Source organism: Erithacus rubecula (genome assembly GCF_903797595.1).
Source record: "Erithacus rubecula genome assembly, chromosome: 2".
NCBI lineage: Eukaryota > Metazoa > Chordata > Aves > Passeriformes > Muscicapidae > Erithacus > Erithacus rubecula.
In genome coordinates, this window is record NC_136685.1 from 102190080 (window position 1) to 102208080 (window position 18001).

At 39.9% G+C, this 18001-nt stretch overlaps 1 protein-coding gene across 1 annotated transcript in view; it reads right to left on the minus strand.

Moving 5' to 3' along the window:
* KIF16B (kinesin family member 16B) overlaps positions 1-16489 on the minus strand; it is a gene marked incomplete at its 3' end in the record, with an annotated part of 105740 nt that extends 89251 nt beyond the window's left edge. Inside the window, exons 1-3 of the mRNA XM_079298951.1 lie at positions 16244-16489; positions 1530-1599; positions 416-529 (exon numbers count right to left, since the gene is read on the minus strand). Coding sequence (XP_079155077.1) covers positions 416-529; positions 1530-1599; positions 16244-16290 — 231 coding nt within the window. The 5' untranslated portion in view covers positions 16291-16489. The remainder of the gene's footprint in view (positions 1-415; positions 530-1529; positions 1600-16243) is intronic.
* Positions 16490-18001: the final 1512 nt, after the last annotated feature.

Consider the following 18001-nt stretch of genomic DNA (forward strand, 5'->3'; position numbering starts at 1 on the left):
GGACCAAGGGGAAAAAAAAAACACCACCAAAACAATCCACACCGCACTTCAACGACGTAAGAATGTTTCTAGTGAATTAAAGTTATATGCTTGTTTCTCAAAAGTGATTTTTCTAAAAAGCTTTACAAAACTAATTTCAGCACTTAAAGATGTTTTCTAACTTGACCTTATATAATGCTAATCAGACAAAAGAATTTGAAAGAAGGCATTCAGCCTGCTGTATTAGAAAACACACCACTTACATTGTTAAATAAGTTAAAAAAAAAAGAACAAAGCAAAACTCAAACTCTCAGGTACCGAGAAAATTTCTAAATTACAGAAGTGCACTTGCAATGGAAAGAAGTTTCATGGAATGCTTTCAAGCCAAAGAAAAGGGAAAAGAAAAAGATCAATCACTAACATTCAGAAATCCTACCATTTCTTGACAAACAAAGCTGGGACTTTTACTGTCTGCTGAGAAATAGGAAAAATCATAGGTAAACGTTTTTGTTCTCTCTCGTCCTGTGTCTCCAGTAGCCCCCTCTGGTATCTATTTAAAAAAAGAAAATAGATCTGGTACAACACATCCTGATGAAGTAATTAGAAACATTTGACAATAAATAATCAGAATGCAAATCTAGCATAACACTATACACATTTAGAAATGTATGATGACAGGTCAGATTATGATTCCAACAACACTGACAAAATTAGAAGGAGGTATGCCTTTCTGCAAGAAGGACAGCCACATCATAAAGCAGCACAGCAGGAATTGTTTGGATTTTAGCTTACTGGTTCCAACCCCACAGCACATTTTTGTCACAATACTTAGGTTCAGTTAAATGGGTCCACATATGATGTTATTATAATCAGGAATTATCCTACACATATAAATTATAGAAGCCACAGAGATGTTTGCATTGTGAACAGTACTTCAACATGAAGTCATAATTAAAAAAGTGTGACATACCTGCTGTTTAAGGCAATCATCATGTTCAAGACATGATAGATGACACTGTACTTCAGCAATACTCACCATGCTCCAAATCATTCTAAAGAAACTACACAATGAAACTCCTTTTCATACATTAATCATGAGAAACTGTCTTGCCAAAAACAATTTGCTGCACATGGCTTCTCTTGCTTAGAAGAATGTTAAAGTATACCATCAAAAAGTAATAGCAAGTGGTGGGTACTTTGGGTTTGGTTCATTTTCATGGGAATTTCAGAAGACTTCTACTGATGAAGCAAAGATTTCACAACTATCAGGAACATACCTCTATTCTATTGTTGGCTTTCATCTCCCAGCTAAGTGAGTGACAATCACCTGAGTGATAAACCTTTGAAGAAATGATGAGATAGAGCCTATAGAGTGGTCTTCAGGAAACCACAGTGTAGCAAGTTAACAGTGTAACCTGGTTTTCCCAAAACATTACTTAAACACTGTATTTTAACAACTAAGGACTACTGACTACAGTGCACTGTTTTGTCCAGTCATACTTTGGCAGCTATTGAGTTACAGCTTCATTTTATAAGTTGTGTTTACTTACCTTTAAGTTTGTGATTGTTGTTTTATTTTTTTCCATTGAAATAATAAACTTTGCATTAAGATCCTTCTCCCTGAAAGAAAAACAAACAAAAACCAGACAAGTACGTTAAATAAAACATACCTCAGTTATCCAGAGTCATATTTCCACCCATCAGCCTGCCAGTCACTTCTCAGAATAATTAATTTTTATTTTATTTTTAATTCTTGTACCCAAAGTTTATTTACTTCTATGGTGCATATTTAAAGAATTTGGGCTTGCCTCCAAATCCCTTCATCTAGAAACAGCAGAAGCTTGAGGAAACCTGCTTCAGAAATTAAACTCTGCAAGTCAATTAAGTGGTTTGTTCCTAATTGGAATTACTCTGATCCAAAGCCCAGTTAAGTCAAATACATGGCTCTAAGGAAGGGCAAAACAGAACACAAGATATGCCCCAGCTTCTCACCAACATTCCAGTAGCAACAGTTCCCACCTATCCATATAATCTAGGTAACAGGCACTGAATGTTTAAACCACAAAAACCTAGCATACTAAAACTCTCTTAGAAATAAGGTACCAAACGTGTTTTGAGTACTGATGCATCATAGCAGTGAAGGAGAGAGGCTGTACTACCAACAAGAATTACATAGGTTTGTGGCTTCCCAAAGCACAAGGATGCCAGGAAGGAAAAAAATCCAGTTCCAAAGAAGTGTTTTCATGAACTTGCATTTATTTCACAACTATTTCTGCCGCTTTTCAAAAATTCCATACAAAATTGTGAACTTGGTGTCAAAACCCAGCATGTAACAACCTGCTTGCCAGAGATGCAATTTTGCCATTGTTAATCATAAGAGCAATACAGGCTGCTCCCGAATGACAGCCTTGAGCATAACACTGCCTGTGCTAATGAAAACATGCACAAGGAAAAATGAGCCGGCAGGGAAAGATGTACAGCACACAAAACCTCACTCTCCAAATGCTGACATGCCTCTCCCAAAATCATCTGCTAAAGTCACCTGACAAACTGGTGTGCCTGACCAGTGCAGAGAAAAGCAGAGGGCTTTGAAGCAATAAAGTGCTGCTTCACCATATCACTCAATATCTCAGCAACTACTGGATATTCATTTGTACCAGCACAAAATGCAGAAGAGAAACTTCTTCCCAGGTTCAGGATTTTAGTGATGGTGCTCTAGATCACTCGATTCTCTGTTCTCCAGCTACTCTATTCACACTCAGTTTTCCAGCAGAAATAGTAAAGAAAAGCAAAACCTATTTTAAAATCTACATTAATGAATAAAGATTAAGCAAATAAAAATGCTTAATTAAATATCAACACATCAGGTTATTTTCTCCTCCTGAGCCAAATCTGTTCACAAAGCAGCACTCAGGGACAGCCTCCAGGATGTTCTCACTGCTCTGTCATACACCACGTGGAGTTCCAGGATTACAAGGGAAGGAAACTTAGAACTCGTGATCCCGTGGCCTGTAACTAAATGACAAAGTGATCATGCAGGCAAGTTTCTTGGCACAGACACCAGAAAATACACCAGCCCAATGCTGTAATTACCCCTCTACTGTTGCTCAATTCAGCTAGTCATCCAGCAATTAATTACAAGAAGGAAACAGGAACTAGGCAGGGTGGGGGAAGAAATCAGATAATACTGACACTTTATCTTAATATAAAATAATGTCAGTGTTAGTACCAGATATGCTGGATACCAGGTATCCTTCTCCTGCTAGATGGATAACTTAGGCCAAGTTTTCTTAATTTCCTCACAAGGGGAATATGAGTTATGTAAAACTGCCCTAAGCTGAAGATGATTTAGAAGCTATAACAAAACATGGCAGTTCATGGAAGAACTCCAACAGACATATCTCTATGCCAAGCTTCTTTCTCTCCTTCTCTTACATTCTCTTCTTCTTTTGAGGGCAAAGGCCAGAGCAGTTTTGCATCTCCATGGGGATCTAGTTGAAACCACACTAAAGACAGCCAAATATTAGCAGTATCTCCAGATTTCAAGGCAACTTCCAATGACCTCTGTTCATTAAGTCTGTTACCCACACCAAAACATTTTGAAGATCCTCCCACAGAAGGAAAAGGAGCATGAAAAGGTGAAAAAATACTATGACATCAAATATAAATCAACAAAGAAAGCTTTAGAAAAAGCTTTATTATTGACCTGCATGATCTGTTTCATCTTTTTCGAAGATCATCTTTAAGTTCCTTCCTTTAAGGTACTTCAATGGGAAGTTATTAAAGGAGTGATTTCTTATTAATCCATTCTGTACTATTCAGACATTAGAGCATTTATTATAGCTTAACCTACTAAAAATTAATGATATTATGATTTCCTTTATGGGAATTATAGTGATGACTTGTCAAACATACCTGAGAAGAGAACAGAAAGAATGAGATGCATTTCATCCATGGGAAGGTAGGAAAAACCTAAAAGAACAGGACAGAAAGTGCCTGTTTTCCCAAAAAGCATTTAAAAAGATCACTTCAGCAAATCACCAAGGCTGCACAGCCAAGGATACAGCCACTACCTGAACTGCCTGCAGAGCACCAGTGTTGAAATAGGTGATCTGTCAAATATATTCTTGGAAATACATTTGACTATAGAAATTTAATGGAAAATCTGTTGGAAGAGAACTATACTGAAGAGCAGATGTGCGATTTTGTTTTTCAACTACTCAAAAACACAGTCTGAAACTTCATAAACCAACTCACGCTCAACGGCTTTTCAGCAAAGTTCCTTCTACTTTCTTTTTTTGCATTTTAGGCACAATGTTAGTTATTTCCTGCTTTATCACTCTTGTTCACTACCAAGATGATGGATTCCAGAAATCTGGGGTTTTTGGGATCCAACATCAAGGTATATTTCTGGGATCACAAAAAGCATGGGAGTTGCTTAATAACTGGGAGAAATCGAGGTAAATTTAACTGAAAAACATGCACAAAATGTGACACAGAAAAAACTTTTCATTTTCTGGTACCTTGATAATATAGTAACTGTGTATTTTCACTGATGTCCCACTCATACAGCCCAAGAGCACTTTCCTTTGTCAGAGGTTAACTCAAGAGAGGAACATGAATTCAACTGCATGCTTTCAAAAACCAAGCAAAAACCTTCCTACACAAGAAATTCTTCATTACTTTCTGTAACTACAGGAAAAGGAAAGTTGTTGAAATCACACAATTTCTCTCTCCTGTCAGAGGTTTTTGTTTGGTTTGGGTTTGCTTTTTTAACATCTTCAATGCTTAACAAATCATTTAGCAGAAGGTACACTTTTAACAAATGCAATTCAGTATCTGACACAATTAAAAACTGGAAGTCTGTAAATAAAATATCTTCATCATTTTGGGGTTTTTTTTCCCATAAACATCAATAACAAGTAGTTTCAGTGTAATGCTGGCTGAGACCTAAAGCAAATCAAGCAATCTGACCCAGTCACACCACTCTGGAATTCCACAGTGGTTTGGGTCAGTGGTACTACTTGACTACTCTCTATGAAAATCACAGTTATCTCCACAGCAGGGCAGTAACACAGCATATTCCAAGCTTCCTGACACCAAGAGAGAAAAAAGGTGAATGAATCTCTCCAAATCCTGATCTCCAAGTGATGCCATGGTGTTGACTAATACAGCTACAAGGCCATAATTAAATGGCTGAAGCAGTGTTTACACTACCATGTTAAAGTTAACACCTATACATTGTACATCAAGCAGCACAACTGCAGCCAGAAATCCTTCAGACTCAGTTTGAAAGGAATCCTCAGGGCATCCAGTGACAGCTGATAAGGGTGGCAGCTTCCCCCTTGTTGAGAAGAGCTCTGGAGGCTCCTTGACAGCTGCCCATTTTCTTTACAGAACATCTTCATTATCTTCAAGACCTCTACTATGCTGTCAAACCAAGCTGACATCAGTCAAGAGATTCAAAAGCCCCAAATGAGCCCAGGCTGTCTGACAGATGAGCTGTGCAAGCTCTTGAGTTCCACCTTACTTTCAGCCAGACAAGAAAACAGAAGAAAAAACTCCTGGGCACTGAAATTAAAAGAAACAGCTTCCTAATGGTCAGATTGCTTTTGACTCAGTAAGAAACAGAAACTCTGCACCTATGTGGTACTTTAAAAGAGAATTTTGTCAAAAAGCACATTTTTTACGGGCATAGGGTTTTCTGTGATCAACAGAATCTTCATAATTTGCAAGTGTAAATTTATTTCCCCATTCCCTTCTACTGGTATTTTAAAAAATGGCAAATTTTAAAAATAATTAAAAGAGAGAGTTCTGCTACTCCCAGGACTTTCTCCACTGTGCAGCTGAAACCAGAACAATAAATCCAGTGACAGAAAATGCAGACACAAGGGAAATCTTGTACATGTCATGAAACAGAAATAATCTCTATGTCTATACTAGCACACACATATTGGTTCTTGTACAAAGGACAATCTAGATTAAACACTTTCAACCATAAATAAAAATTATACCAACAATACTGAAAGCCAGCAGTTTAATATACTGCAGTAAGGCCTCTAAAATATGAACATACAGGTGTCCTTGTGCTGTCTTCTGTCAAATTATATCAGGTGTTCTTGGGAAAACTATGCACACTTGCAGTAACACATACAGATTGATCACGATATTAAATCATGTACCTGACCTGTTTTTAAATTTTTTTTTTGCAATAATAGGTGAGGTAACTCCATCTCCCGAGAACTCAGATCACAACTGGTGACTGGCCACATGTGCAAATTTTTAAATCATAAGCAACAGCTACTTATTGTATCTAAACACATCAGGGTAAATCTCCCAATAAACTGGAAAAGGATTAATATTCAATTAGAAATCTACCTCAACAGTAACTTTCCTGCTATGCCTGCATACTGACCAGGTTCAGTAATGATCTTACCAGCAGGAACTAGTCCTGCACTGCTAAAGTTTAAGATAGCCAAATGTGAATCCTCTCCTTACACATTTCTGATAGCAGCCTTTAAGAAAATGTACCAAAAGCCCATCTTTGCCAGAAGCAGCAACATAAAATATAACCTCAAACACAACTGTTGATATGAATGACATCCTGGAATTCTGTTGTAACTATTAGGTTATCCAGGACTCCTGGATTTCAGCCCATGTGATACTTTGTGTACCTGTTCTTAATACCTTCTTTCTTCCATTTTTTTATTTTATCCTTGCTATCCCCAGTCAAAGACAGTATTGTCTTAACGTCATGTGCACAGCAAAACATAATTCAGAGAGTCACAGTTTCCCTCCAGTGTCCTTGTCTTTTGGGATAGAAGTCCTCAAATTAGAAATACAGTTGGGAAAAAATTGTGCCTGACTTCATGACTCTTTTAGCTCCTCAAGTAATTCATAAAGTTTTTCTACTGTCATTTTTTTCCTTTACTGAGGCACACAGAAATAATCTGGACTGAATAATAAATTAGTTCAGTTATCTGAGTACAAATACCTTTCCAATGTAAAAGCATACAGAAAAATTATGATTGTACTCCCAAGTTTCTGCATCTCACTATTGCTTTGTATTTACAACATAAACTCTTTGAAGAAGAGTCCTCATAATGCTAATATTTCAAGTGTCTGACTCTTCAGCAATAAAAACTTCAGCCTATCAGCAATTAAGATGCTGATGCCATCTATGCACTGTGTTAAATAACTCTGAAAAACCTTCTCTCAGTAAATCACCCTGGCTTTGTACTCATAGTCCCTGCAAAATAAAACACTTGGCTCTTCAAACAGTTGTTCTCACCAACCTGCCTTTCAGATACTCAAGACTTCTAAGTCTTCAAGTCCATGGGCTCGTTTAGGTTAGAAGAACTGATTGCTAACCCCATTTATTTCATAACTAGTTTTAATTTCAAATAAACAAAGCCTGAAAAACAAATAGACTCACCCTTCTCTCACTTCCATTCATCATGAAAGCTACAATTCAGACAGACTTATTCACCTTTTTTCTTCTGGTCTCAGGGAATTCTCATTCTCAACAAAAAGAAGGAGATAAAACTATTTTATTTTTCATCATTTCAATGATGTAACATGCACAGATAATCTGGCAATGTCTTTGATAATACTAAAATAAAGGACTTGGAAAACACTATTCTAAAACAAGGCTGTTAAGTCCAAAATGCTTAAGAACAGAAAGTTTTGGAGACTGTAAACTGCACATGAGGCCAGTTTAAATACAGTGCCCCATGTGTCCATCCTGCCACAGTGCTCCAGCCCTGCTGCCATTGGAAGGTCTTTGTTCTTCAATGCTGGAGGGAGACAGATAAAACAAGGTAACGATTGTGACAAATCCACACGCTTGAAAAATGGTTTAAATATTTGCATTAAAGCACTGAAGAGGACAGAAAAACAAGCACACATAAGCAGAGGCTCTAAGTGGGCTTCCTAATGTCTGATGATTTATGAAAAATGGACTGTGACTCCCAGCTATTAACTCTTCAGTCACTGGGAATCCAGTATATGACTGAAACTCATCAGAGTTTCTGCAGAGGACAAGTCCACTCAAGGTTTGCTGCTCACAAACACAAGGATAAAGTTTTGCATCTGGGGACTCTGATCCATCTGCTCTGATACATGAAAAGAGCAAGATAAGAGCAGGATGCAATTTTAAAGACTGCATACCCCATTTATCCTCATTCCTGTGTATAAAGCTGTGCAAAAACCACTGAAGAGGAGTCTGAGATAGAATGGCAAGCACAGGAGCTACTTAATAGTCAACCAGGTCTAGTCCCACCTCCCCACTGAAGCAAGGTTTCCTCTAATGACCTTCTTAAAAGGTATTAACTTCTATCCAACTGCATGAGCCTTCATTCCCCTCAGGAGATTCTTACACAACCTGCACTATCTCACCAGCAGTAATTCCTTAGATACTGTTTAAGCTGATCCATTATTAGCTTCATTCCATTACTCTGGAGATATTAAGAAGGAGCATAACTAAGTATTTAATTTCTTTTTTCATCATTTAAGCCTTGAAAATATGTCTAGATTTGCATCTCCTAACCTATTTTGGTAGTCATAAAACAGAGAGTACACATGTAGCTTGATACTCTTTGAATCAAGGACTCCCATCATTTTTGTTGATCTTTTTCAATATAATTCAGATAATAAGGTTCCAAAAACAGGATTTTATGAGATATTAAGACAATATGCTAGGGGAAGCACCAACCAAAGCTTCAGTGTTTGGCTCTGAAATGTATTTGCAATCAAGCATTACATAAAGTGCAACACACTCAAGTTCAAATCCATTGCTTCTAAGCAGAAAAGCTTCAAACATTAACCACCAAGAGAAAGGGCATAGAAAGAAAAGGAAAACATTCAAAGCATTCAAAGACCACGTACTTCAGCAGAGGTGAGAAAACTGCAGAGAAACAAACCCCAGAGAGTGCTGCCATTCTCTAGTGCTAAAGCCTCTAAGCTTCAGCTCCCTTGAGCACTGCTGACATTTGCTGTTGTGGAAAAGCCTGAGTCCAACAAGTTTCTCTAGAATATCCTGACCTGTAGCACCCAAATTTCCAATCAACTCTCATCCTTGCTGATAGCTTCTCTATTTGACTTGAACTTCTTATTTTGGCAAAGAGCCCTCAGAGCCTGCCCCTTAACCCTGCTGTCCAGTACTGCTTTTTACCACCCTTACCAAACACATGGTTAGACCACCTTCAATTTATGCTCCTCAGAAGAGCAACTGTTCTGCTTTACCCTTGCAATGTTCTCCTTAAACTCCTGAGTAAAATAACTTGGGTGTTTTGTCCTCACCTCCCAGCTGCTTCTTCCATTCCTACATAAACAGACCTCAACTATTTATCTACCACTATTTACTACTTTTACAAAAAAAAAAAAAAAAAAAAAAAAAAAGCCTTAAAATAGATTGATTGTAACATTTCTGACAGTTCTTATATATGACAACCAACACTTTTCTGTAAGGCCACTAAGCTCTTTTTTTATTATTTTTTAGTCTTTCACATCAGTGCTCTGCTGTTAGCAAGTTGTTGCTTCTACTTGAGTTGCTTCAACATTAGGTTCTCCAGCCTTTCTTCATTTTTAATGGTCTGTCTACAGCCTTATAACCCAGCTTACTACATCCTTTTCTCAAATTTATGATCTGTGTAGACACCATTTAAAAGACCCTCAAAATATACAGCACCTATGATTCTTAGTAAACACTGCTGCCTCAATTCCAGAGCTACAGACAGCAGTAACAGCCAAACTACCATCTCTCATACTTTTATAATCCTTAAGGGCATTCTACCTAATCACAAATGTTTATATCATAATTTATTGTTGATACCTGTTTTTAAAGAACACATTTTCACCATGTCTGACATCAAGTACCATGAAAACCAGGGAACAGTCCCTGCAGAACAGGTACATCTGCATGTCCTACCCATCTCTCTTTACTCTCAAGTTTTACATCTTGAACACATGGCCACACAGAAATCATGTCATTTCACCTATAGGGTAAAACACAGGTCAGATTCCCCACTTTGTAACTCACAAATGAACAGGCAGTGATTATTAAGGAGAGATGATGTGGACACTGTCAGGCTGATGTTCACTCCTCTGCTACTCCCTGTAGTAGAGGACCTATCCTGAGAAGATTCCTTACCATACTGTAGAACTCTTCCTACAGTTTGTTCCTTAAAAAAATGAGAGATACAAAGTAAAAGCATTTCTTGATGTATCTTACAAAACTAAGAACACTTCTTTCAGGATTTTTCAGTGCTCTTACTATCGAGTTTACATGATCCAAGAACTTGGATCAGTCTATACGATTATGCACTGATCCAGTCCTAACAACAGAAGCAGCACACTCATGAAGTATATACGTACATATATGTACATATATGCATAGTTTACTTTCAGGGAGAGAAATGTATCTACTTTGCAAAAAAAGGAGAAATCTGTCAGAGGTTATTAAATATGTTCAAGGTCCTGAACACAAAATGTGGCAAGGTAAAAAAGCCACATTCAGAACAGTTAGTTCACCTTGCCAACTCAGCATCAAAATAAATTTTCACTGGATTCAAACTCAAACACATGAAAAGGCAGAGGCAAGGCAGATACACATTCACCCCAGGCACACCAGAGCCTCACCCTACGCTTAAGGATCTTTCAACTTCTCTTTGTAGTAGAGAAACTGTACATTATTATAAATCAAATCACAAGCACCATTACAAAAACAGAAGTTCCAACAGCTACTATAGGAAATAGCAAACTCAGTTTGTTCATAAATGTCTTCTCTCATTAGTACAGTAGTTCAGACAGTATTGCAACACTTGGCCATATTTAAGGTCTGAATTATAAATCTGAGATCACTCTGGACACCTCTTAAGAGCAACAACCAGCAATCAGTGTTTGGAAAGAGATCCAGTAAAAATTTCCCTATGTACTTCAGAGACAGATGTAATATTTAGCTATAAGTGTCCTTCCTTCTAATCACTCCATCATTCCTCATTTCACCTGCGATACACTGATGTTACACACATTTTGTCAAAACACTCTCTCTTCATAAGCTTATGAAAATTAAAAATGCACACAATAACTTGAAAATGAAATATATAAAGTAACTCATACTTTAAACTTGTAATTTATGAAACACCAATTCATTCCCTCTTCTCTGCACTGACAATCTTATAATATATTTTCTGTGCATGTTTTCTGCTTCTCTTCTCAATTCTAAAAGCATAGATATTTAATTATAAATTTCATACTCCCAGTAAGTTCCTACCACTTGCAAACATTTAGAATGGAAATTAAGAATTCAGCTGGCTCTTCACTGTTTATCTGTTTATTTCTTTTTCCTGCTACAAAAACACTCCAGTCACAAGTTCCTTGTAAAACAAAACAGCTTATTTTATCTCTGTACTTTGCATTGCTTTATTAACTTGAACTGTTGAAAACCCTGCTATTGATACTACAGCCTGGATTGTGCAAGCAGTTATTTTTGAAGATATTGATTGTAAATTTCCCAAGGTACTCTGCCTCCAGCTCTGCATGCAGAGGAGTTGCCTAGACTTCCAGGCATAACCAAGAAGTTATCAAAGAGGGCCAACCTTACATCTAATGAATAATCACACAGACTGCATTTGTGGATTAAAGTATCAGATCTTAACCCAAACAAATCCCAGAGTCACACAAAAGCAGTCTCTACGCAACAGAACATATTTTCTCTGTCTGCCCACTGTCAAATAGAAAAGCTATTAATCTTCATGCTGCAGTTGTAAATGGCTACACAACCAGACAGAGCACTACAGTGTCTGACAGGTACTTCTGCCATCCCCATTGATCACTCATGTTTGGAGAGCAAATCCAAGAAATGTGTGCACACAGGAGAAAAAACCTGATCGTTTAAACATGAAATCAAATAAGATTTCTATTTCATTATATTGGCAGTGAGAGTCGTGAAAAAGTCTAGGCAACTCATTTAAATTAAATTCTAAAAATGCTGAGAGCACTGGGTAAGCACAGAGAGGAACTTACTGCAGTGCAAACCCATGTTCTGATGTCAGCTGCACCTTTACAGGTAAGGACAGCACATGACCCTCATTTACTTTGTTCAGCCACTTAAAGACAATAACTTGTGCAAATACAAGAAACAGACAAAAAGGCTTAAAAATCTCAAAAATCTTTTATTACCTCTCTATTACTTCATTAATTAAAAGCCAAACAGAACAGAGTTATCAGGTGTAAGAAATGGAGAGCCACAAGAATTAATGGCAGTATTTGGAAGAATCATGTTGATATTTCCTTTACTAACCATCAAAACATTTTTTTTCCTATTTGGCATATTTAGATGGCTTCACTTAACTGACTGTCTTGGGGTGATTGATAACGATAATGAATCCTGTAATCATCTGAGCCTAAAAATTCTTACTGTACCTTTAAAACCCTGCAGCCGGGAATGCTGGGGGGAGGCACTAAATTGGCGTTTTATAAAAGCTGCCCGCCCAGTTCAGATCGCGGCTCTGGACGGCTGGTGTTTGCTTCACGGGCGATTCGATCTTGGTACAAGCAAAGGTTTTATTCTTTCCTTTTTTTCTCGCCTTGGAAAAGCTGCGGTGGCGATCTTCAGGCTGCCTTGAGGGCGAATTCCGCAGCTTCCCGCCCGAGAGCCGGAGGCGTCTCGCCCCGAGAGCGACTCCAGCCGCAGCTGCCACTGCCCGCGTCCAGCCGGGAAGGACAAGGACACTGAGTGCTGCCAGCCCAGCTGCCTCGCCTGCCGTGCCACCATCCTCTGCCCTGCCGTGGGAAGATGGGAAGAGCCTTCCTCTACTGCTGGAGCTGTGCCAGGAATTCCTGCCTTTCCTGACGCCATATTGTCTCTTTGTTCCAGTGGGGTGGTGAGGTCTAGCAGTTTTGGTATCTACATTTTTTTTCCCTACCTGTTGGCATCCTGTTTGTTAATAAAGGTGGTTTTTTTAACTTTCCTCTATTGGTATTAATTTCTTATTGGTGGAAATGGATAATTGGAATCATAAAGGAGATAACTCATTCCACCATGTTCTTCTTCAAATTGTCTCAAACCAAGACACTGACAAAAATATAAATGTGGCTTCCTGGAACACTAAGTGAATTCTAGTTTACATAAAGAAGAAACATTAAATGGAAGCAAGAAAATACTACTCCCTCTTTTTTAAAGACACTGAAAAGATGAACATAAAGCAGTGTATTTATTTGAACTGTGTAGACACTATGCATAATACAAAGCAGAGAGCCAGAATCAGAGAGGCGTATCAGAATCCCAGATACCACACTATGCAGAAGACAGCGACTAGTAACCAGTCAGCCAAAGTCATCTGTTCAGCATGTGAGCAAACAGTGCCCCAAATCTGATTACACTTCTCATCAATCCCATCTTATCAATGCTTCTATTGTGGTGGAAGATGAATCATGGTGTCCAAATCCATTACCTTGCCACAGCCAAATACATCAAACACCCAAGTTCATTTCCCTGCCGATTTCTACCCAATGACAAAAACCAAGGCTTCACCTTTGCTGCCTTTGCAGAAACTTACAGCTATAAGCACAGATTTAAAGGCTGTCATGGCAGTTCAGTGTGGAATGAGGGGAAACCAAATGGCAGATGGAGACTCGTCAAGTAACTGAACTTTCTAAGCTCATGCTACAACTGGTTTCAAAGCAGTAACTGTAAAGCCATTAGACATACTTCTATTACCTTATGTAGAGATAGAGTCAAATTATTTCAGTGTAACATCTGTGTAACACAATTTGGGATGTTACTCCAAGAAGAATAGTTGAGGACTTTAACACCACCACTGAAATGAACAAACTCTTTACAGGTCAAGTCAGAAAAAACAAGATTAAAAATAAATCACAGAGGAATTAAAAAAAAAAAAAAAAATTTGTTGGCTAAGCAATGGAACAGCAACTAATTAACCCTCTCCCCATCACATTTCATTCCAAGATCCATGTTCATGACTTAGTACACAATTACCAGTGCTGTGACACCACACGGTGCAACTGCACCATAATGCAGGAGTCTTCCTATAACCATTCATCAACTGTGTCTTCTTTAATTAAAAATGACTCATGAAATAAGCTGTATTATATTATTAAACTTCAAACAAACCAAAGCAAATTTAACTAAATTACCTCCATACAGCATCATGTCAAAGATTTTGAAATTAAGTGCTGGCAAATGAACACATGCTTGTAAAGTTCTTTTGAAGGGGCAGAAACGCCTTTCCTCTGCAGAATTCCCCAGCAACCCAAAAAGGCAAAGGGAGCACAGCTGAGAGACGTTATGTGCAAGGGAACATTTGCCAAGGTGCCCCTGCCTTGGCAGGGGGGCTGGACTAGATGATCTCCAGGAGTCACTTCCAACTCTTACAATTCTGAGAAACCACTAAGAAAAATATGATTACTGCTCCTGGCTTACGGTTCACCATGTCTTTCCTGTTGCAACAGGAAAAGCTATTGGCTCTTCTCAGGCCTAGGATCTCAGTTTCACACAGCACAGCATGACTGATAGCAAGGAACACCAGTGATCCCAGTACTGGGTCCCACACCAAACACTAACTGGGACTCTGAAAAAAATCAGTACTTAAAAACAACATCCCAGGGCACTAAATCCAGCTTCTTTATAATGTTTCATAAACATCTAACATCATCCCATAAATTCCAGGGTTTTAGCAACTTAAACTGGTAGGCTCTTCACAGTTTGCATGGCCAGACACCAGTTTTCAGAGTAAACTGCTTGTTGCCACACAGCTGTGACAAATGCCATTTTCTCAGCTTGCCCCTAGGACCACACCAGGCCTCTATCTGCCCTTCTCCATTATATCACAAACCATTTTCATAATTTTCTTGGTATGCTCAGATCCAGTCCCATCCCAGTTATCCTCCCACGTGCATTAGAGACACCAGGTTTAGAGTCTTTGTCTTCTATTTCTTTACCACAACATTTTCACACTTCCACTCACAAGATACAGGTCTGTGTTTCCACTGCCTATCATAATCAACAGCCTTCTCTTCTGCCCTGCACTTTCTATTTCTGTGTCTCTTTTGTCTCTTAGTAGATCACAGGTAACAGTTCTTCTGCAAAACTTCTCCATGCTATCAAAACATTGTAACTAATAAGTTTTAATAGTACCCTGAAGACCTATGCTAACTGTTGTCAGAGGTTCTTTAAGCAAAAGCGGAGTGTATATATAGAGTAATTTTTAAAACTTTAAATAGGGGGGGAAGAGGGCAAGGAAGAAAGGCAGAAGCAAGAGGATGTGACGAGATTATCCACCAACCCAGACCTCCAACCACTCAGCTCCATCTATCTAAATTCTTCAAAACCAACGTGCAATATTTTCCCCTCCCTAAATTCATCAGCTCTATTTTCATTAAACTGAAAACAACAGGATATTGAGCAGCTTTCAGAATGTGGCAGATGATGTGTTTTAAACACCTGAATCAGATCAAGTGAGAGATTCAGGAGGAGTCTGATGGGCTGCCTGTGCTTTAAACCACTTTTCTTTTGAACTGGCTACATCATTCAGAACAAGGGAAAAGGAAGAACACTGGCAGTAGAATTGGAGAGTTCTCCACGTATGGTGCTTAAATTAGACTATAACTCTGTCGTGCATATTATGAAAGAAAACGATGTTCCCAGACACATCTCAGGAAGTGGGTGATGAAGTCCTGTCTGTACAGTAAATGCAGCAGACTGCCTGTTTTATATATATACACCTAGATAGATTGATAGACATATTTTGAGCACAAGCTGATAACCTCTAACCACAATGGCTCCAAATGAACTAGAAACAATCTCTCTCTCTCAAGCAGGTAGAAAAGGCTGATATTTCCAGATAAATTAGGTTTCTTTCACATTTTAGAAGCCTGATTACACAACCTTAAGGTCCCTCCTCTCCAAGAGGTTTCTATCTTCATCAGAGTAACTCTTCCGTCATTACAGAAGGAGCAAAGCAATGTTTCAGATCACGACAGACTGAACTTCCCAGGCACAGACCCGCTCCTCTCCGCTTCGCCGCGGAGCCACTTCCCAAGCTGCCGGAGAGGAGAAGCGCTCCCAGCATCGCTCCAGCTGGGCAGAGCGGCTCAGCCGAGCGCCGGGAGCCCCGGAACCCGGCAGAGCTCCGCCTCCGCAGTGGCTGTCACTGCCCGCACAGCCGGGACACGGCGCTCCTCGCACCCCTTGCGAGCGACTCCGGTTCCGGAGCGAAGACGGCCGGGGCGGCCCCACACTCACCTGCGGTTCATTGGCCGCACTCGCACGGCCACCTTCACGGAAGCCATGGCTCATCCCCGCCGGCCCGAGCTGTCCCTCGCCGCTGTCCCTCGCCACCGCCCCGCGCCCCGCGCCCCGCCCGCCGCCAGGGCCGAGCGAGGCCGCCCCCAGCCTAGGCCGTGTCCCTATGGCGAACGGCACCTGTCCCCGCGGGCGGTACGGCGGCCGCGCAGGGACACAACGCCCTCGGCGCTCGTCTGCCCAGCCGCGCTGGGGCGGAGCGGGGCAGCTGCGGGAGGAGGAGGAGACAGAGGGGAGGAGGAGGAAGGCCGGAAAAGGAGCTTTGGGAGGAGGGTTAAAACTGGTATTGTGGATGGAAGTATGGGAATTTTTCCATAGGGCCATCCACCCATCCATATACGTATACATTTATGTATTTATTTATTTATTTAAACAGCATCCTGTCAACTGGACCAGGGCACGTCCAGTCTTCCAGTCTTTCCTTAAACACTTCCAGGGACAGTGACTCCACCACCTCCGTGGGCAGCTCATTCCACTGTCTAATCACCCCTTTTGTCCTGAAGTCCAACACGAACTTCCTGTGGTGTGGCTTAAGACTACAGAGGGGTAAACTGGCTACTACCTCTTTACAGGAAACTTGGTTACATATGTCCATATCCATATACACATATTCATATATATACATATATATATATAGCCCTCTATAAACATGTAACTCTCCATTATACATAGACAGAAATTTTTATATATGGGGTTAAATATACATATATATATATATATACACACATATATATGGGAAATATAGCTATTTTTTTTTTTATCTCTGTATCTGTCATTTATATCTTTTTATGTTTCTGCATACATCACAGAATTGTCAGGGTTCAAAGGCACCCAGTTCAACCACCCCATCAAGGCAGGTTCGCCTAGGGCAGGTGAGACAGGAACACATCCAGGTGAGTTTGGAATTTCTCCAGAGAGGGAGACTCCATGACCACCCTGGCTGCCTGTTCCAGTGTTCTGCCACCCTCAGAGGAAAGATCTTCATGTCAAGTTGGAGCTTCTTGTGGCTTAGTTTGTGGTCATTGCTCCTTGTCCTCTCACTGGGAGCCACTGAAGAGAGTCTGGCAGTCTCCTCTTGGCAGATATTGTCTGTATTGATGAGATTCCCTCTGTCTTCTCTTCTCCAGACTAAACAAGCTCAGCTCCCACAGTCTCTCCTCATAAGAGAGGTGCTCCAGGTCCTTAATCATCTTTGTAACCTCTGCTGGATCATCTCCAGTAGCTCCTTGTCTCTTGTTTATGTATGTACCTATATATTTAGGTACATAACACAATAAATCTGGGTTGTTGTTTTTTTTACAGCAGCTGTCCTGCTAGGTATCAGCACTGACTCCATCCTTTGAATATAACAAGAGGAATCCGACTATCATCAGCTTGGCAAAAAGTGAGACAATAAAAATATTAAATTCAAATTTACATTAAATGCAGCATGCTAGAGCGCCTCTCCTACAAAGACAGGGTGTGAGAGTTGGGGTTATTCAGCCTGGGGAAGAGAAGGCTCCAGGGACAAAGGCATGGAGTGACAGGACAAGGAGAAATGGCTTCAAACTTACTTAGAGGGCAGGGTTAGATTGGATAGTAGGAAAAAAAAAAACCTTCCCTATTATGGTGGGTAGGCACTAGAACAGGTTGCCCAGAGAAGCTGTGAATGCCCCATCCCTGGAGGTGTTCAGGACCAGGCTGGGTGGAGCTCTGAGC